We start from the raw sequence: 23,229 nt of genomic DNA, 5'->3' as shown, positions 1-23,229 counted from the left end.
TTTCCTGGATTTTATCAGAATGATTTAGAGCTTTTTAAAGTGCGTAAAGCAAAGCTATTTTCAGTATTCTATTCCACTTTTTGTGTGTTTAGGATCAACCGCTGAAACGTTTTTCTTTCCCACTCATTAATAAAACGTTACGGTTTATGATTATTTCCTCTTTCTGAATCATAAAATAAAATTCCTCTTTCTGAAAAATTAATAAAATTCAAGAGATATTTTTGTATTTCTCCTAATTTATGTATTATCCCTTTGCAGTCAAATAAGTTATTCGATGCATAATTATTCACCTAATTGTTATTGTTCTAAAAAATTAATTTACATAATTGTTTTAAGTCGAATTTCTTTGAAAACTTTATCTAAATTTTTTTTGCCATTCTGTAAGCGTTTTTAATAATCAAAACTGAAAAATAAAAAAATGAAACGTCAAAATGAATACATCGTCTTGAATGGTGAGTGAGAGGCACCATCCGTGCAAACGGTTAAATTATAACATTTATGATTGGCTTAATTGTTATTTAAAAGGTATATATATATATATATATATATATATATATATATATATATATATATATATATATATATGATAAATGAAGGTGTAATAAAGTATTATTATAATGTGATATCTATACATAGTGTGTGCCTTCATTTAATCCGGTTAATGTATTAATGCTCTTCCTACTCTTTATGCTGCCTTTATACTTTTTATGTGATTAAGAGAATGTTCCCATCAATTGCTACTTGTTGATTCGCAGTGATGCTCCTGTCTTAAATTGTTTTACCTTCCACAAAAATGTATTTCCAAAAGTATGTCAAATAATTTTAATGGTATTGACCGACGTCGTGATTACTTGAAACATCATTACATTTCGAGCAAATGAATGCTTTAAAATATTCGTTTAATAATTTTAAGGATCAGGAAATGGTATTACGCTGCCAGGAAGAATAGAACAGAGTTGTCTAAAATGTCAGTGTCTGTCATCCGCCGGATCAGTTTACTGGAGGTCGAACCTGTAACGTGATAACAAGTACATAAAAAGAAATAATAAAAAAAATTAAAAAAATATTAAACAAGAAACTTAACTAAAGCAAGTTCTAATATTTATATTTGATGCCATAACCCAATGATGAAAATCGAGGGGGCAGACGATGCCCTTTTATGTTCTTTCGTTTTAGATAATTCTGTTCAATAGATGTTTAGATTTTTTCTGTGCATTCGACTGTCCTTGTGTAAATACTAAATATATATTTGTTTTATCGAGATATTGATTTAGCCTTTCGCTTGGCGCAGTATAGCCAATTATAGCTTTTGCGCCAAAAAAGGAAGATAGCAAACCTGCTTATATACTCCTTTTACATTAATTAAATAAGGCGTATCATTCTGGCAAAATAAACATTTCACTATTTTGTTTCCAGTTGAAGAGTTATCATTTTGATCCAGAAGTTATCTAAAGTTGACATGTAGACAACAAAAAAAATCATAATGAAACTATAGATTTCCTTTTCATACTTAGGCTTTGGAGAATTATCCAAGGGAAAAAAAACCTTTTTAGATTTATCAGGCAACTATTTACAAGGAAAGATTAGAAAAAAAATTATCATGTGTATTATGTATATTAAAGAACAAAGAAATTGTCGATCAAAACCGATAAAATTGTACTGATAAAAATTGCTGACAAAGCAAATTGAACAGTTATTGTTGACAATAATTCTTTTTTATAATATTGATAACAAAATCTTGCAAATTAAAGACCAGTTTGGTTAGTAGAAAAGAAAAACAACATTTTTTTTTTTGAAAAATTTATAGTCATGATGTAATTATGTGATTTCTTATATAAACATTAAAATAAGGGATTACGTTAAAATCTGTTAGACAAAATTCTTCTTTTAAATTTTTAGAGCTTTGATCTAATTTTATGCACAAGTGTTGCAACGATGATGAGCATTTGCGACAATCAATTATGAAACTTGTTTGGTATTCGTTTTGAAATCAATTTAAATTGCGAGTCTCCCTTCTATTTGTTTGTAATATTCTAATAGCAAATCCTTTTTTTTTTTCTCCGTATAAAACATTTCTACTACTTTATTAATTTTTACAAATAATTTTACGTATTTCTCGCAAATGCTGAGTTTTGAGCATTTTTATTTATGATACTTGACACTTGATTTACTTTTAAATATATGGGTGGCGTAATTTAGCCAAGAAATACGTAGCACTTACGCCACCCCACCCCAACCTCTACCAAAAAAAAAAACAATCAAAATTAAATTATCGCTTGTTAGAGGCTTATTTTTAATCTGTTTATCTATCTATTTATTTATTATGAAATTTATATTTATTTTGAAATTTAATCCGAATGCATCAGAAAATTTATACAATTAACATTATTCGCAGTTAAGATAGCCATAGTATCAATATATGGCAAATAATCTCAATAATTCTATGAGCATTATGCTTATATAACACGCACAGACAGACAGAGAGGGAGAAACATTTATGCTTTCGTCGGATAGATTAGACCGTAGACCATAATTTTAATTACCTTTAGATTCAGTTTCACTAGTGTCGCCTTCTTTTGCTGTGAGGTCGTCAGCTGTCACTTTTGACAAATCATCAATTTCTGCGTCAATCATTGACTGTAAAAGATCCGGTCGCCCAGCCTGTAAAATCAATGATTCACGATTAAACACCAGTCATTCATCTGAAATCAATATTTTCAATCCGGTTAGATCACACGTGCGCAAAACCTGCACAGCAATAATGCGTGCTCCGTTAGAACAGGTACTTCCTAGTATACAGTTTTCCATTCTTTTAGAGTATGCGAGATCTTATTTAAATTACAAGATTGACTGAATGTAAATCCACTTTAATTCTTTCAAGCATGTTGGTTTATTGTTTGTATAAGAGTATTTAATACTTGGTGGCTCAATTTCCAAACCACTACCAATAAAGAACGTATATTATTAACACTTTGTTGACCGGCAATTTCATACAAAAATTTATTTTGTTGACCGGCCATTTCGCACAAAAATGTATGCATGGCACCCGCTATTTGATATAGAAAATATCTCATGTCACCGGGGCAAAAAATGTAATTGAATAAAATTCGAAGTGATTTTCAAAACATTTTATTTGCACAAAACAATAGTAAAACTAATAATAATAATAATAACAACAATAATAATAATAATAACTAATAATTTTTTTTGTATGGTAAAAATTAAAGCATTCACCGACGTGTAAAGGTACACAACATGTCTTACAAATATATCTCGTTTCGCTGCGCTTTCCTTTTGAAGAGCATACTCGACACTTTCTTGTTGGATTTGTTTCAGATGCAGTAATTATTGGTTCTAAAACGTGGTCCAGAAGTTTTCCTGAAAGCCTAGATACAGGATCTTTGTGTGGAGCTCTTTTAGATGCATGAGAAGTATTTGCTGGTTGTGTGTTGCTTTCAATTGATTCCGAAGATAGCCATATCCTAGCTACTTCTAAGAGAAATTTTTTGTATCTTATTTTATTTTGGCACTTCTTCGAATAAATCACGAAAGCATTAAATAGAAGGCAATTGATAAAAAAAGTGCTGTTTTTTTGGACCATTTGATGCTTTTTCGCAGTATGCTGCTGATTGCCAAATATTGATCTGCACGATCGACTCCTTTCATATATTTATTGTATTCAATTATACATGAAGGTTTTATTTTATCGTTTATATAATTTTTATTTCGATTTCCAGTTGTTATCATAGATGCATCATGAATTGTTGAAATCATTCGCACTAACCTTTTATCCTTCCATGTGAGGAGCAGAATCGGTCCTTTTCGTAAAAATGTCATTTGCCTACTCTGAAGATGTTTGGATTTTTCTATAAGTAATTTTGGCAAGCCACGGTTTTCGCGAATGGTACCACATACACGTATTTTATTTTCAAGTAAAATACTAGCTGTTGAAACGTTGTTGTAATAATTATCTTGATACACGTGATGATTAAATCCAAAATACGGTTGCAAAATTGACAATATTGTTTCTTCAAGTTTTTTCCCAACACCAGAATAAACTTCAAAGTTGCAAATGTACCCTGACTCACTTTCACAAACCATTCTCACTAAAATTCCGTATTTTGTAATTTTTGCAGGATTATATGTTTTGAATTTTAGACGTCCTCTCCATGGTATCATTGCTTCGTCTAATGATAATTGCTGCTTCGGTACATACATCGATTGACTTTTGGAAATAACGTAGTCTAAGAGAGGTCTAATTTTATAAAGCCTATCTGTACTAAGTACATTTTCAACGTTATCACTGAGGTGGAAAAATGTGAAGATCTGTTCAAACCTCATCCTGCTCATTGTTTTAGGGAATATTGGTATTTCCACCAAAGGGTCAGTTGACCAATAATCTCTCCAGGAAGTTTTTTTCGTTTGTCCCATCAATACCAACAATCCAAGAAACTTTTTCATATCGTTCGTTGTTACTTCCTTCCACTGTAAAGTTTTGGCTGAATTTTTATGCAAATCTTTCATTTGGGTGTGATATAGATTTGTTTGAGAAACAACTAAATTAAAAAATTCTTCATCAAAAAACGAATCGATTACATCAACGATGCTTGGTGGATCACATTCGAAGTTCGGTACTCTCGAATTTCTCGAATAATCTTCCAAAGAAGGAACAATATCAATATCATTCCACTCTTCATCACTATCTGCTTCACTATCGGAAAGAATTCTTCTTTGTCGTTTTGATGGTCTAATGTCTGAATCATCACTATCAGAATCACTGAACTCGAAATCACTCGGACAATCCGACAAAACATCCGCATATAACTCGCTAAAAAGTTCTTCCGACATGGTTCAAATTTTTAAAATTTTTACAATGCAATGGAAACAGAAATCAGAAAAGTAATTTTGATTTTGAAAAGCCAACATGACAAAATTTTGCATTGCAAGTTTTTGAAAAAATATTTGCATTTCATGAACTTAGAAAAAAATATCAAAGTGCAAAGACGAGTTATCTCGTCACCGGTCAACAACGTTCGGGCATGAAAAGACGAGTTATCTCGTCACCGGTCAACAAAGTGTTAAAATATGTGATTTATCTGTGAACCATATAATAAAAGCCTTTCAAATACTTCAGATATTTTTACCAAAAGAACTGTCATCGGCTCTACAAACCAGAAAGATCTTCTAACAGAAGATGAGTTAATAATTGCAGCTCGGAAAAACTACAGGGTGGATCTATTCAATTTTCCAAGTGCCTTTACGCGTACCAGAAATAAAATAATACAGAACAAAAAAAAAAAATGAAATCTACGATCACAAATTTCAAGTTATCATGTGAGAGCATTATTATTTTTTAAATCGTTCTTAATTAATTTATGTTATTAACCAGTTTAAACCGGTTTGACACAATCACGAGACTTCTCTATCACTCTCTAGCCCTCTCTTTTTTTAATCTTTCATTTCCAATTTTTCTAGCTAGCAAATAAAGTTTTGGAGCTCGACCGATTTTGAGATTTGAGAAAAAAAACATCGTTTCTCTAAATATCGACACACGCATAATCTAATAGTCTCATGATTGTTTCAAACCTGTTTAAACTAGTTAATGACTTAAATTAATTAAGACAATTCGTAAGAATTCAAAAAATGAATAATTTGGAAATCAAGCTCTAACTTTAGTTGGTGATATATCGCCAAATGTGACAACCTTCTGCATTATTTTCTAATAAACCTAAAAGCGAAAAATGGATGCCTCAAAAGCGATAAATCGCCAATTTGTTGCCTATGCATTTGGAGGCTGCAAAAATTTGTTGCCTACGCATTTTGAGGCTTCTAAAACCTCAAACCAAAACAACATCATGTACTCACATGATAAAAATTGCTTCTCATATTTTATACTAAAAAGATAATATTTTAATACTTTTAAAAAAATCTACATATAAAATTTCCTTTTTCTATCTTCTAACGTATGCATAACTTTTGCCTTCACCTGTGTATGAAGAGGCAGAACACCGCAGCTTTATCGTTGATAAATTTAGTCCAAAATTAAATACAGATAAATTGTTTGAGAGGTAAAATTATTCACTGAAAAATGATTGCCACTCCTAATAAATTTTATATCTCCTGTATATTTTCATTTTAGAGTTTGTATTGGATTTTATTCCAGCTTGGAATCTGGCAATTCAGTTTTGAATTAAGTGGAATTTCAAGAAAAGGAATTTTTACGTTAGATATTCATTTCTTTGACCTACGGATCCTTTGATCCATTTCAGTCTGCTTCATCTCTAATCAACTTCTATTTTCCATAGATATATAGCCTTGTCAAACTCTGTCTTTTATTATGTAAAAGTAAACCGATGTAATGCGTTTATAACGGCAACAAAAAAGCGCCAAGAAAAAATTTCGTTAGTTTGGCGATTGTTCGGTGCTTTTTTGCTTTTTTTTTTTTTTTTTTTTGTATATATATATAATATGCACTTGAGTATATTTTTATAATTTGGCGAAATTTTTTGGCGCTTTTTGGTCACCGTTAAAACCGAATTGTACTAATAAACAGATTCTAAAAAGAAAGCAAAGTTCCGAGCCATAACACAAATTAAGGTCATTGCATTTCTAAATTTCAATGCAAGAACGAAATGAAAGGGTTTTTTTTTTCGATGATTGGAAAACGTCCGAAATCTTATATAAATTAAAGTTTTGTTGTTAACACTTTAATAATTGCTCACATAACATGTCTGTGACGCTGCCACTGAATGCTATTGGCCAATATCGCTCTATGTGTGAAAATTGCTAAAAATAGACAAATTTTTTTAAAAAAATTAATTCCTCAGAAATATTACCGACCCCTAGCGATGTTGGACTGAGTCAACGTGCGGTTATTAAAATATTAAGACCATATGAAAAATTTATATATAAAGCTAACGTACGTGGCACAGAAATCGTACATATTACTTACCGTGGAATGGCAACATTCAAATATCAATAAACCATCATACGAATTTCAGACTGATTCATTCATTGAATATTTCTAAGGTGCATTAAATCGAACGCTTTGCTTAGCTAATTAATGGAGCTGCAAAATATTACTAGAAATATCCTGGTGATATTTCACCATCTTACCAAAAAGTGCATTCATTCAGAGGAAAGACAATATAAATTGTAAAATAGACTTCAAACAAAACGCTTAATCGATCTCAAAAACAGGCTTAAGCATCTCGAAAATAGTTATCTTGGTAAAGTTTCAGATTAATGCCGAGTAATGGCTAGTTATAAAACGGCCATTAGGCAGCGCATGCACAGAAAGTGACTGATTTACGCTTGCCACAATTTCGTTTCATAGATTTAGGCATTTCCATGCTTGGCTATAAATTACCATTTTGGCGATCCCTGAATTTTTTTTAACTGCGTATCGTATTAAAATAATGAATATTTACACAAAGAAGCATGCTAAAATGAAAAAAAAAAAGGTCAACATACCTAAATTTAAAAAACCATAGAAAAGAAATCGCGAATAAATTGAAAAAAAAAAAAGCACAACCCCGCATCGGAAAGAATAAAGAGCAAAAAATGTCGGAGTTAATCTGTGATAAGTAATCAATTTTTTCACGCCAAAAAATTCGCTAAATTCTACAAACGCATGCGCAGAAAGAAAGAAAAAAAAATACAATAAAGCGGCCTGTTGTCCTGTTGGGACAATTACTTGCCATCGACTGAACAGCATTTTTCAGCATTTCTACGCATGTGCTGCCTACTGGTTGTCTTATAACTGGCCGAGTGTAAACCCGGTATAAGCAACAAGCACATCAAAATCGTGCCAATCGTCCAAATAGTTGCCTAAAACCTGCTATTCTGGACGGATTCCATAATGGTAACAAATGGCTTTAGAGATTGCAAAAAATTGGCGATGTCTTTTAAAGATATTTCAATTTTGGCAACTATAAATTTATTTAATGTCCAGCCGTATCTTTATGACATAGAAATCGATATTAATGTTTTTAAAACAATTATCTTACAAAAAAATTAATCTTTGTATCTTTAAGACTCAAAAATTGTTTTTTTAGTGATATCAATTTAATTTCTGTACAATTTCCTCTTTAAAAGAAATAATGTATCAAATCCAATTTAAAATATTATCTAAATATTTTTTAAATGCTATGAAGGAATTCAAATTATACAGCAAAACATTCAATCGAATGTTTTTACTAGTCATTAATTCAACAACAGGATTTTCATTTCGTGTTTTATTTCGTTATATATATACTTCAATAATTTGCTGTATACTTCAATTGTATCAAATTAATCATTTTAAAACCTATAACTACAATAATTGCAATTTTTTGCAATCTCTAAAAGCCTATAAATTGGACAAACGAACTGGTCACCAAAGATAGCTAGTGCGGAAAATTCCATTCTTGTTCCTTCGTTTAGGAGTTACCATGCCCCTGAATTGAAAGACAGATGTTATTTTAAATATGTTTTTCTTTCAAACTTAATCTGTTAAAATTATGAGGTCGAATTTTCATATCAACCGGATATTTCTGTTAGGGAGAAAATAAAAATACTAACGAACCTCTTTGTTTTTTCTTCTCATGGCTATTACAGCTTTAACGGATTGGAAAAGTTCTATGAATGGATTCTTGCCTTGGTTCAGAAATATCAATCTGATTTTGCCCAGCCAGTTCCACAAGACGGCAAGGGATCGAAAGCTTGCTAAATAAATAATAACAAATATTGAAATTCTTATGGAATAAATATGTATTTATTTTAGCAAAGATGTGCTATGTGCAACATTTTTATTATACTTTCTTAAAATTTATAAAGGGTTTTACTATTGTTAATAGAAGTACACATTTTTCAAGGATCTTTTATTTTACAAATATAACTTTAGAATAACTTTTTATACTTGTATTTTCTTGCCATCTGTTTGATTTCAACTTCATTATTATAAATATAACTTCTATAATCCTTAAGAATAACATAAACGGGAATTTGAATAGTGATTTCTACTTAATTCTTTATATTTTGTTTTAACTATCAATATCTTAAAAAAATTTAAGATAGAATATTTTGTCAAACGTTTAATGATATAGAGAATATGAGTCAGTATTAAAGTAATCAAATTTTCTAATCTTCCAAATAGTTACATAGGTTAGATTCGGATAGTATTTAATGAATATTTTCTCTAATAAAGAAGAAAGAAAGAAAATAAACAAATCTGAAATTAAAAATTTTTAATAAAGATATGCGTAAAAACAGAATAAAGAAGGCAGATTTTCTAATAGGAAGCATTTTGCCTCAATTATCAACGTATTCTGAAGAATTTGTACATTCTGCGCAGTTTACTCCAGTTTTGTATGTATAACTGACAACAGTACCACTCATTTCTATTGAAACCAACAGGAGCGGTCACCCAAAACCTTCTCGCATACTCTCTAATAAAGATGTTATACTAGAGGATGCCTTACATGGCTTTGGCGTACAATACTTAAAAGATATTAACCTTTGGCGGGAATTCAGCCTTATTTTTGAATTTGTGTTTTTCTTGGCGAGTTTTTAATCGAATCGATATCGAATTGTCGAAAATCGAATCTATGAGATATATGTGTTTTTTCCCAATCAGTCGATTAAAACAAAAATTCGTTAAAAAGCTACACGTGTAGTCACAAAATCCCATACAAAATTAATAGGTTTTACTCGTTTTTTTTAAGTTATCGCTTTTACATTCTTCTGAAAGTACAGACAGACAGACAGATGGTCTACTGTATATATTGTTACGAATCTATGACGCGGCTTCCCAGCATAGTTGGTTCCATAGGAGGTTCCCGAGCTTGGCGACAAACTTGGCGAGCATTTGGCGACGAATTTGACGACTTTGGCGCCAAAATAGATAATACCCGAAACATTGAGAATTTTCCAGATCCGTCCATTAGGAGCCGAAATACGCCTCGAACGTTCCTGATTGGTTGAGAAGCTTCTAGTCCCACCTCCTGAGACCTATAAAAGGAAGCAGTCCTGCCGCTGCCGAGTGGTATTCAGTATTGATTATTGATTCGTTGGATTATTGATATTGATTGATTGATATTACTACTGATTGAAGCGATGATATGGCACGTCGTTCCAACAGATACTACGAAACGGACTCAGATTGCAAGATTACACTGATGAAGATTTTGAGAGACTTAGGCGCAAAGTAAAATGCCCCGCTTGCGGAGAGCTTACCCTGGTCCACTTTAATAGAGGACACTGCATGGAATGCCAAAAACAATTACCAAAGAAATTGCTAGAAGAAGCCGGATTCAATTTCACGACACTCCATGAAACCCCATCACCTGAAATACACATGGACACTCAAGATAACAGTACAAACTGGGCAGATAGATCCACCACATCAACAACTCCAATCTCCAGGTCCTCTACACCTACCTCAACTCTCCATATCCCGACTGAAAATCCCATTTATCCTCAAACACCAAACTCAGATGTCGCAATGGTTTCTCCATCATCACAGAAACAAAAAATCCCCCAAGACGACTTCCAAACTGTTCCGATCAAAAAAGCTGCTAAAAAGCCCCGTACCGAGGAAAATTTCAAAATCAGTACTGAAAACTCCTACTCCCACCTACAAGAAGAAAGTGATAAGTCACCAAAAACAATAGCACCGATCAATTTAGTTATCCAAGAGAACTTCAATCTAATCTTACAAGAAATAAAGAGAAAACATCCTGAAACAGAAAACCATTTTCAAAGAGAATATATCCAAATACAACCAAAAACAGAAGAAACCAGACGAGAAATAATTAGCCTACTCCAAAGCAAAAAACAAAGTTTCATTATCAATGAAGCTCCTGAAGAAAGACCGATCAAAATAGTTATTAGAGGACTCCCGACCTACACCACAATAGAAGACATCAAAAACGAACTTGAAGCTAACAATTATCAAATTCAAAGAGTCAACCAAATGAAGAACTTCAGATCTAAAACCCTCCTCCCATTATTTCTCGTAGAAGTCAGAAAAACCGGTAACTACAAGGACATCTATAACCTAAAACACCTATATCTCCTGTCCGTGAAAATAGAGCCATACAGAACAAAAAATACTGCTACAATATGCTACAACTGCTCCGGATTCCACCATTCTGCCAGAAACTGCCGCATCAAACCCAGATGTATCAAATGTAATGGAAACCACCCCACCCGAGACTGCCACATAAAAGAAAAAATAGAGAACCCTGTTTGCATTAACTGCAATATGACCGGCCCCCTCGCAGCCTGGAAAGGATGTCCTGCAATACCTAGAGCCCAAATCCAAACAGTAAACTACCCCAGAAGATCATATGCTGAAGTTATCAATAAAAGAAATCACCAAAATTTTAATCCTACCTTCCCAAGAAGCCAAGAAGTCACCTCCCAAAGTTCAAATCCCAGAAGACCACAGCCTCCCCAAGCTACTTTAACAGGCGAAATAGACGACTTAAAAGACCTGAAAAACCACCTCAACGACCTCAAAGAGATTAGAGAACTCCTGATTGAATTCCCCAACATCCTAAAGGCCACCAGACGTAGCAAAAAAGCTAAAAACAAGCAAGAAAAACTCCTAATACTCATAGACGCTCTCATCACCGAAGATTGAACTCCTAACAGACCACGCCCACCGCCGAGATCAAGTCCCCCGATTCGCCCGTCCCTACAGCTCCTCAATAGTACTTAAGCCGATGTTCCTTGCCACCAGCCTCATTCAAGACCTTTCCCCACTCCTGTGCAAACCATCTTTCGTCCCGCTCAAAGTCTTAGTCGATCGGAGATGGCGCTCCTAATTATTTTCCTTGTGTCCTTGTGCTGCCCAGTGGTTATGAACCAGTGGAGTGCGAGAATAGTCGGAATCGACAGAGAAGAGTCGTAGTCGGAATGTACGCTAAAGAACTGGCCTTCCAGAGATTAGTAGAGCAGCGACGTAGTCAAGCTAGTGCTGAATTAAGCTGTGTGCTACTGTCTGCAGTAGAGTCTGTTGTATGCTGCACGTCTCGGCTGAAGATAATCGTCTTTTGTGCTGTATAAAATTGTCGTCTTTGTGGTGTCCTGTGTGTCTTCGTGTAAATAAACGTCGTTGTTTCATTTTCTACTGCTGATTGAGTGTTCTCCACACCCTATAACTTCCACTATCCAAACGAACCTCGGAAAATTTTGTAACAATATGTTAAATATGTGTGCTGAATTTAATCCTTCTAGATCTCTTCGTTATTCTTTTAACATATTTTCGAACAGCCGGACAGACTTTCTCTGAACGGATTCTTCTCAAAATTTAATAGAAATCTGCAATTTGTTGTAAAAATCTTATACCAAAATTTTTCCGTCTACATCAAAATATTTTTGAGTTATTTTTGTCACAGACAGACGGACATTTTCCAAAAAAGTTTTGAAGCTCTGTGATGGAAACCTCGCTTCCTAAAAATTAACGACTGCGCTGTATAATAGTCATTGGATCATTTCAAACCAGTTTAAACCAGATTTCCTCAAAAAAATGTGCTGTCCTCTAGAAAAAGTTTTGGAGCTCGACCTATTTGAGAGGGGGGGGGGGACCCACCGTTTATCTAAATATTGAACGCATGCTTAATCTGATAATCACATGATTGTTTTAAACTGGTTAATGACTTAAATTAAGACAAGCAATTTGCATATTTGTGATAAATTTGAACAAATGACATGACTTGAAGAGCACCAAAGTATTCACACATATTCTATTTTATTAATAGTAAATAAAATTATAATAATATGGTTATTTAAAAAAATAGAATTCGACGCCGCTTACTTGCAAGGAGTACAACAGGACTTGTGATATCTCCAGACAAAAGAATTTTACTAGATCGCAATAAGGGATCGTTTGGGTCGTTCTGTGAATCTGTCTGGATTCCGAAAGCTGTCCTTCCAATAACGTCCATCGTAAGGCCTTGGAACATTGGGTAGATATCGAATTCCTCGCCAGCCGCACATTTCTTCTCGACGTTGTTCATCAAGGAATCAATAGCCGAATTCATGATAGGAGCCATCTGAAAGAGCATTTTTCCCATTTATAATAGATGTTGAAACCAGCTGGAGTGGCCTGCCCAAAACTTTCTCTTATATTCTCTCATAAAGGTATCGTCCCTGAGAACGCCTTACATGACATTGGCGTACAATATTTACGAAATATTAACTTTTGGCGAGATTTTAGCACTTTTACTGAATCTTTCGTATCATGCTTGGCGATTTTTTGGCGATCGTTGGCATGTGGCTAATAGTAGCCTAAAAACATTGGAAAAATTAGTATGTTTCTTTTTCTGGCTTTTAAATTTCTATTAAATTGAAGTTAACCATTTATATAAGGCAACTTAACCAAAACTTGGCACTTGCCCCAATAAAATCCAACAAACCAACCAAACAATTAACCATTAGCACCCGAAAACTAAATTCGAGTTTTAGACATGTTTTTCTCCACGGATCGAAACCAAAATTTGGCACGAAATTGCACTTGTAGTCACAAAATCCCATACCAAATTTGATATATTTAAATCACTGCATTTTTCAGTAATCGCTTTTACATGTTTCTGAAAGTACAGACCGACATACAGTCAATTCTTTGTTTTGGATTTGGCTGAAAAATTTTATAGATTTCTACATGACAGTTGTCAAATCTATGTACTGAATTTTATCTCTCTAGCTCACTTGGTTTTATAATTTTTGTGCTAATTTATAGCCGAACAGGCGACTTTCCTCTGAAGACATTTTACTCAAAATTTGATAGAAATCTTCAAATTTGTAGTAAAGCCCGTATATCAAATTTGAACTGTCTAACTCAAAGTGTTTTGAGTTCATTGTGACAGACACATTTTCCAAAAATGTATTTTTCGAACTCAGGGAGTTCTAAAACGTGGAGATTCGTCAAAATTTCGAGATCGAGTTTTCTGATCACTCATAATATTATAATGGCCTTCAGTCGTAACGTAATATGTATCGCTCTCATTTTCTGTTAGCTCCCGTAGAATTTATGTTTTAAATTAAAGTAGAAATGATTAATCTGCAATTCATGTAATAATATTTTTTACTGAAACAAAGCATTTTTTCAATAATATGATTATGAAAACAGAGTCACTGAGCATTTTAACCTTATAGGCGTTAAAGAATATCTTTCTTAATTTATGTTATATCTCAAGAATTTGTCAACAAAATTTTCTCAGATTCATCATGAACAGATCGATTCATTAACAATATTTAATTTTAAATGCATCAAACATTAAGAAAATAAAACGAGTTGTTTAAAATAATCGGTTGAAAAGGTTTAAAAAACTCCTTAAAAAACGATGTACTTAAAACTATAAGCATATGCAAAAAATTTATAACTAACATAAATACATTTTAATTACAAAAGTATACAACTAACCTAAAAATAATTTAAATCGAGTCTGCATCCGTTGAAAATGGTTGTCATCAATCAGAACATAATGCGCATGCGTGAATATTCAACGCCAGTTATGATAATGCAAATGAGTGAATTTTCTACTCCAGTTGGGGTAACGCTATACAGATTAGAAATTTTTAATTTCTTTTATTCTGTTTTATTTTAATTCAAAAGTACTTCAAAATGAATCTGAAAGATCGATTACTTAACAATATTCAATTTTAAAGGCATCAAACGTTACGACAATAAACAGAATCGTTTGAAATAATCGGTCGAAAAATGTTAAGCCTAGCCTCATTAGCGTGGGGGAAAAAACTGAAACCTTACTCATTTGGCGGTGGGAAATGAAGATTTTGTTGTCGGGAAGGCTAGTTTTTAATTGATAAATAATATTCAAATTAAAAATTCAAAAAAAGGACCCCAGGTGCACATTTCCGACCTCCAAGGAATACACGTACCAAATTTGGTAGCTGTAGGTCAAACGGTCTGGCCTATAGAGCGCCAACACACACACACACACACACATTGAGCTTTATTATAAGTATAGATAATATTTTATGAAAGACAAAATATGGTGCAAATTTACAATACTCACAAAACATTAGTTATAAATTTTCGATGTGTCAATCAAAAGCATAGCCAAATCCATCCGGAATTCTTCATCCCTTGTGACTTTTGATTGAGAATATATGTCAAATCTTGTGCTTTTGAACCATAGGCAACGAATTTCGACGAATTGAAAAAAAAAATATCATTGATATCTTATATTTGCAAAAATATGAAATGTTGTCAGGCTTGTCAGTCTTAAAACTAATTAGAGGTTGGGTTTTTTTTGGTTATACGAAAGCAACGAAAATGAAAACCCTTAAAAAGTTTTCGCATACTCGCTAAGAAAGATGCCCCTTCATGGGTTGCGGTGACCTCATGATAAGATCTCATATTGGGGAGCAGAGAGTTCCATATATGAAAACCGATTTCACCGAAGAACCGTCATGGAAGCGGGTAGTGCAAGTTAAATCCGTCGGAGTCAAATGACCTCTTGCTGGTGTGTTGCAGGAATATGGAGAGGGGGTGCCAGCTCAGATGTCGTTCTCGTTCAAAATTATGAGATCCAACCCAAAATAACTCTAGTGGTGCTTTAAAAACGGAACGCTAATTTAACTAAACTGAACTAAACTTTATTTTCTCTTATACTAAGAAAACAAAATGTTGTTATTAGCAGGACGAAAAAAAGTCATTAGTTTAGTAAACACTAGCAGAAATGAAGATTTTCTAAACTGAATAAAACCAAACATTTAAGTTGTAGAAATGTTTTTCACCTGCTTCATTTTGGACGCAGTGAAAGAAGGAGTGATGATTGAACGTATTTCTTTCCATCTCTTATCTCTCAGCTGCAGCAGATTCTGCGAGAACGGCTGTTTTTTCGTGTCTTTGCTTGGTGGAGGTCCACGCAAGTTCTATAAGAAAAAAAAAGGATTTTTTTTTTCATTTTAACCCATTAACTGCCCTTTTCTCTTTACTTTTTGGCTGAATAATTTAAATATATGCATAAAAAGTTCCGTAACAATATAATTTTGTTTCCTTTTGAAAATATTTCGAATATATATTTGATAATTTTGAAGAAAAGGTATCGGTATAAAATAATCAATAAAATCATTTCAATAAATAAAGACAGAACACCGAGCAAGTAACAGATCATTACTATGACATCCAAATTACATATTTATATACGATGTTTCATTATAATATAAAAACTAAACCAAAAGTGTAACGCTTCAAATATGACAATTCTATTGTGTTGAACTTACGGATGAATTTCAAATTTATTTATTTGTTGTAAAGAAACGAATCCCAAAATATACGTTTTTTTGTTCAATGCAATATTGAACGATATAGTATATATATTGAAACCAAACTGTTAGGTATACGTAATATAACTTTTGTGCCAAATGTTGTCCGTAAAATTCCAAAATCCCCAAATGGGGATCGTGGCATCTAATGGGTTAATAATGTGCAATGGGCCAATCAATACCTTATTATTAAATGGGATCTTTTATTGAAACCTAATTAGCTAATATAACGACTATGTATGCAGATTATTGACTTATATATATATATAATTAAACTAAACTATCAGGTGAAATTAATACACAGGGTGTTTCAAAATTCATAGGCAAAAATTTAAGTGGTGATAGGAAGCATATATATAAGCAATTTTCACCATACAATGCATGGACGGAGAGCAGGCAGTGAACCGCTAAGGGGAGGGGGGGGGTATCCGTTATTGTCACATGAAAGAACGAAACACTAAACGGATAGAAGTGGTAATAAAAAATTTTATTGACCAACTTGTAATGCAAAATTACAGAAACTGCTCAAAATAGCGACCGAAACCACTACTATGTCCCCTGAAAAACCCCTTGAAACTACTACTATGTGTTTTCTAGTAGGAATTAATAAGCTGGATAGAATGAGATTTGCTTTTAATATTTTTTTCAATTCAGATTACTTTTTCATCATTTTATTTGCTCGCATCATACAAAATATTTGCTTTCTATTTATGTTAATGGTTATTAACGGCATTGATCTGAGTAATTCTCTTCAACTTACAGGCCTGTTCATGAATTTGGTGAAATCTGAGACTTGAATCCTCTTGAGCAAATCCACGTCTGTGATGAGAATGACGGGTCTCGTTCCCAAGTAGTACCTGAAAATGACAGAATGCTGAGAGTGGGAATTGTGAAAATTGCAAAACTAACCCTAAATTTTAAACCTAATCTAAAAAAGCGGTTTTATTTTTATTAAAATATGGTATTTTTATATTTGACTCTACGAGGTATAGAAATTAAAAGTAATGAAATCGTCAAATAATTTGATATTGAGATTATGAGGCATCTCCATGGGGATGATAAATAGAATTTTGATTTTATATTTATCTGTCTATCTGTCTATGAACACTGATTCCAAAATATTTTCAATTAGGCAGATGGTATTTGAGTTTTACATAAAATGTGAAGATTTTGGATAAAGTGAAGAATAGTGTGCTCCCGAGTTTGTCGCCAATATTGCAACCCATCGGAACGCTCTTCTAGCAACCCTAATGCTGTTTTGTTTACTACTTTTTGCCATGGTTGAGTTGTACATAAACTACAACTATATTATGGAAAATGTTAAATTAAAAATATTGATTAAAGATTTCAATTTTGTTCTTTATTATAATTAAAAGTTTATTAAATAAAGAAAGTTCAGCTTATAATTAAAAGTTATTTTCTTCCTTGTTTTTTTTAATGTGAATACGAACAAAAAATATTTATTCTTTTGCAATTTTTAATTGTCAGTTTGCGCTTTAAAAAATCGTCTGCATTCTCACTTTAAAAGACAGCTGCATTGGAATTCTTCGCAGTTCTCGTAATTGTTTTGGTGATTTTAACGTTTGGTTCCCTTCATAATTTGTTATGTCGGAAATATTTAGAACCTGTAGAATGGATAAAGGGTGAGTTAAATATGTATATATTTATTTTCTTACCAACTGATAAAGTGAGGAAAGCATACTTGTTTGAAATTTTGTATTGAGAATGGTTTGATATACCGGCAGAATGGATGAAGGGTGAGTGGAATATATTTTTTAATGAGTTGCTAAATTGGGAAAAGGATGTTTGTTTGAAATTTTGTATGGAGAATGTTCCGATTGCTTTTTTCTTTTCAATTGATTATGTACATTTCCTGTTATCCACACAATCCTTATGTTCAATGTGCTAGTGAAACTACTAGGTTCCCGCTCCCGCTGCTAGCGAAGCCGTAGGATTTTTTTAAAGTTATATAATTATGCTCGGTGCCTTTCTACAGATGCCTAGGCATCTGTAGAAGGCACTGGGCAATATGGGAAAAAAACAATACTTATCAGTAAAAATTCCTAATTATATGGTGGGAAATGGTAACCGTAACTGTTCCTCGGAAGTATTTGTTTATTTTGTCCGTCATCTTTATTGACGACTTGGCATTGTTGGCGCAGTAGGGTGCACACTATAATTCACTTTCACCAAGATTTCTATTAAATTTTGAACGGAATACATAGCAGGAAATTTGTCTGAGTGCAGGTAAACATAATTACAAAACGTTATGAGCTAGACTTATAAAATTTGGTATACAGGTTTAGTACCTATAGTGTAAATGAATATTTAATTTGGAATTAAATCTATGTACGAATTGATAGTATGCATATTCATAAGCATGCAAAGTTAAAAATGTAACGACTGAGACAAATTTGGTATTTAATCTTGTGACTGAAATCTGCGTCAGTTTTCAATTTTCATCGATGAAAATTCCTACTGTGATTTCTTTAGTATATTAATAAACACAGATCACTCGTGTGTGTGGCTATGAAAATAAAAATATGAGTACTAGGACACTCTAAGTCCACAATCAGTATCCAGAAGAGAGGAAATGCAATACCTTTAATAAAGAATATGCGAGAAAGTTTCTGGGACACCACTTCTGTAGATTCGTCTTTACAGAAAATGAAAGGGGTCATTTGGGTAAACACCAGGAATGCGGTCAAAATCGGTCAATTAATTATCCATGTGAAATGTGGCAGTGCAATTGTTCATAACGCTGAGGAATTCACAAGATCATGCCTTGTTGATCCGGATTCTTTTCAGATAAATTAAGACTAAGTGCTATTCAATCAGATTAAAACTAATAAAATTATATCCCCCTTCTTCTGCAGAAAATTTTGAACCTTGGGAAAAGCCGTGAATATATTACACGGGATTGGCGAACAGTAGCTATAAATTGTAGATCTTTGGCATGAATTTAGCATATTTATCGATTTAGGCGTATTGTACTTACAAGTGATACTTGGCGCTTTTTTGAAAAGGGCGATAATTCCCTGGCATTCGGTTAATAGCATAAGACATTCGAATTTGGATTTTATACGTGTTTTTCCCGACCGATTGAAGCCAAAATTCCCTACCAAATTTCATATACTTAAGTTATTACGTTTTTGAATGATCGCCTTTACATGCTTGTGATAACCGACAGACGGCCAACTGCATTTGGTTGGTTTCAAATTTGCAGGTATCTACTCTTTAGATATTAAATCTGTGAGCTAACTTTTAACGAACGAGCTCTTTTCATTTTATAGTGATCGTTTTAATTTATATTCTGACATTCCGACAGACAGGCTTCCCCTGAATGTATTTCCCTCGAAATTTGATACAAATCTATAAATCTGCTTTAAAGATCATGTATCAAATTTCACCAGTCTAGCTCAAAATTTTCTGAGTTACCAGGTTCACAGACAATCATTCCAAAAATGTGTTTTTCGAACTTGAAGAAGTCTAAATTGTGGATATTCGTCAAATTGTCGAATCCAATTTTTTTTATATAAGTTTAGAATAAGTGAGATATTTGAAATTTTCAATCTATCAAAAAACGGAAGCGCATTGCTGACTGCATTATTCAAGCATTTATGAAAATAAAAATGTATCGAGAGAAAATATGCATATGATTTGATTCATTCGAACTTCTGATGCGGCTGCTTATGAAATAAATATCTTTTAGCACTCCATTAAATGCTTATGGTTTTATATAAATTCTTCCTATATATTATTATTCCGAAATTAAATATTCTTTATTACAAATGATTGACTGTATATTTTGAAATAGCCTACGAGTAAATTTTTCATACATCTAACCATAAGTTAAAGCTGCAAAACAATCTGAATTTTAAAAAAAAAAATCGATTTTAAGTTCTTCTTTTGCATAGACGTACATGGTCTATTTTCTAAATAGCGATCAGTATTGATTTTAATTTGACGTAAAAACTGTATTCAACTTATGAAGAAATGAGATGGATGTTTATTACATTTTAAATTATAGCATAGAGTTCAAAAGATGAGTCGCTCTTCACTTTCGTATAAATTTAATAATTCCATTATAAATTTATACGAACGGAATAAATATATGCAAACGGAACTCAAAAAGAAACATTCATTTTCTATTATATTTTATTCCTTTATTTTTTAGGTAAAATTAAATGTTATCTGGGGGGCATATAAAATCTTATTTTTACGGATAAGAAAAAATATATTTATGTAAACACACTTACCCCACAATTCTTCCATATTTCTCACACCATTCATCTAAGCACTTTATTGGAGTCTGCGAAAGGAAATAGAAAAGGCTTTACACTTCTGAATATCATTTATTAGAAGCAGATTTTAAATATTATTTACGAGGTTCCTTTTTCATGAAATTAAAGTAGTAATATATCATAAAGATGCAAAAATATGATAAAACGAATATTGTAATAAAGAGAATACAATCTCAAAATAATTTGATTATTTTTAAAAGATAGAACAAAGCCAAAAAAAAACTGCTTACTGTCTGGCTTCGAAGATAAATATTTGAAGAAAAATTCACTTGAAAGAACTAAAGCACGCGCAGTTTCTGGAATTTTCTGACGCTAATCATATTTAATTAATGTTGCCAATAAATGTTTCTGCTTCTTTATTTATTTAACTAATTTTGTTGATAATATAAATTTTTATCACGTGAATTTAATTATTTCCAAAATAAGTAACGAAATATATCTATATGGATATATATAAATATGCAAATAAAAAAATTGTTATTTTTATTTGTGGCAATAAATACTTATAAATAGAGCAAAAGCAACCAACGCCTTAGAACCTAATGAAATACTAAGCATATTTTTAGTTACAGTATATTTTTGATGATCATTAATGTATAACAATACACGTAATATTAAGCTCTAAAAAATTTTCATCATTAGTTTCTCGTATACGTAGTGTATAGAAAGTATATTAATCGTCAAAAAATTCGAACTCAGAGGTTTTGATGAATCTCCAAATTTTTGGACCTCCCTGAACTGGAAAAACACATTTTTGAAAAATGTCCGTCTGTGACAAAAATAACTAAAAAAAAAAGGTTTCAGCTAGATAATTGACATTTGGTGTACAGTTTTTACACCAAATTTTCAGATTTCTATCAAATTTTGAATAAAATCCGTTCAGTAGCGGTCCTGCTTTTCGAATATAATGATACGAATCTGTGATGCCGCTTCCCAGCATAGTTGGTTCCATAGGAGGTCCCAGAGCTTGGCGACAAACTTGGCGACGAATTTGGCGACTTTGGTTAGCCAAAATAGATTATACCCGAAACATCGAGAATTTTCCCGAACCGTCCATTAGGAACCGAGATACGCCTCGAACGTTCCTGATTGGTTAAGAGGCTTCTATCCCCGCCTCCTGAGACCTATAAAAGGACGCAGCCGCAGCTGCCAGAGTAGTTGTAGTCGGAAGCGACAGAGAAGAGCAGTCGAGATCGACGGTGAAGAGTAGTCGGAAGCGACAGACTAGAGTAGTCGGAATCGACGATAAAGAACTGGCCTTCCAGACATTGGCGGAGCAGCGACGGAGTCAAGCCAGTGCTGAACTGGGCTGTGCGCTACTGTCTGCAGTAGAGTCTCGTTGTATGCACGTCTCGGCTGAAGATAATTGTCTCCTCTAGACTGTATATAGTTGTCGTCTTTGTGCTGTCCTGTGTGTCTTCGTGTAAATAAACGTCGTTGTTTTATTTTCTACTACCGTCTGTTGATTGAGCGTTCTTTACACCATATCACTTCCACTATCCAAACGAACCCCGGAAATAAGTTAACACTATAAGTACAAAACGAAAAGAGCTTGATGGATAAGATTAGTTGGAGATATTTCACATATATAGTGTCGGCACCAGTCAAATTTTGAGCTAACTAAAACAAAGAATTAACCGTCTGTACTTTCAGAAACATGTTGACGAGATAACTCAAAAACGCAATGACTTAAATACATGAAATTTCGCATGGGATTTTGTAATCAAACATGTAATTTTTGTCCCTAAATTTTTGTTTCATTCGATTCAGAAAAATGTTCTAAAGCAGAGATGTGATTTTCGGATAGTATGAACTGCATGCAAAGGTATTCTCGAAAAAAGAAAAAGGAAAGAAAGAAATAAAGAAACACCTTCCCATGGATGACACGATTGTATCAGTAAAAATGCTAACTTTGCGCCATAACTGTTTGTGAAACTTCGTAACTGCTGTACTCCGGTGCCCTATAAGGCGTTCTCTTTTATGTGAAATTTATTAGAGAATGTTTCTGAGAGATTCTGTGGCTGGAGATTGGATTAAGACTTGTGTTTATATGATGGTGAAACATGGCCTTATTGTACTCCATGCTCTTATTACGACTTATTACTCGGTAAAAAGCTTGAAAGGCATTTTGAGAGTTCCGTAGATTCAGGACGTTATTTCATTTCTGCCTAAGCACATTTTATCGGAGTTATAGTCATAATGAAGGAAGTGGCGGCCTTGCTAAGCAGATTGCCTTTTTCAATTTTATCTTCGGTTTCAGTGTCGAAAATAACTAATGTTGTATAAGTTTGGGTAAAAGTGTATGACTCTGTCTGTCTATATAATCTTTATAATGTATCGGCGTACTAGACAAGAGGAAGATTCAGAAACCAGCGGAAGTGGTCTCCCTAAAACTTTCTCACATACTTTATAATAATGTTACGAAATTTTCCCGGGGTTCGTTTGGATAGTGGGAGTTATATGGTGTGGAGAACACTCAATCACCAGGTGGCAGTAGAAAATGAAACAACGACGTTTATTTACACGAAGACACACAGGACAGCACAAGGACGACAACTATATACAGTCTAGAGGAGACAATTATCTTCAGCCGAGACGTGCAGCAACAACAGCATACACAGCAGTATACAACAGCAGCATACAACAA

General features: G+C 33.0%; 1 protein-coding gene across 1 annotated transcript in view; it reads right to left on the bottom strand.

The window, feature by feature from the left end:
• LOC129957013 (cytochrome P450 3A9-like) overlaps positions 1-23,229 on the bottom strand; it is a 39,876-nt gene that overhangs the window by 10,670 nt on the left and 5,977 nt on the right. Inside the window, exons 3-9 of the mRNA XM_056069120.1 lie at positions 20,538-20,590; positions 17,039-17,135; positions 15,748-15,885; positions 12,803-13,040; positions 8,567-8,706; positions 2,544-2,661; positions 933-1,011 (exon numbers count right to left, since the gene is read on the bottom strand). Of these exons, the coding sequence (XP_055925095.1) occupies positions 933-1,011; positions 2,544-2,661; positions 8,567-8,706; positions 12,803-13,040; positions 15,748-15,885; positions 17,039-17,135; positions 20,538-20,590 (863 nt within the window). The remainder of the gene's footprint in view (positions 1-932; positions 1,012-2,543; positions 2,662-8,566; positions 8,707-12,802; positions 13,041-15,747; positions 15,886-17,038; positions 17,136-20,537; positions 20,591-23,229) is intronic.

The sequence above is a fragment of the Argiope bruennichi genome, chromosome 11 (assembly GCF_947563725.1).
Source record: "Argiope bruennichi chromosome 11, qqArgBrue1.1, whole genome shotgun sequence".
In the NCBI taxonomy this organism is placed as follows: domain Eukaryota; kingdom Metazoa; phylum Arthropoda; class Arachnida; order Araneae; family Araneidae; genus Argiope; species Argiope bruennichi.
This window is presented reverse-complemented; position numbering and strand designations above follow the sequence as displayed.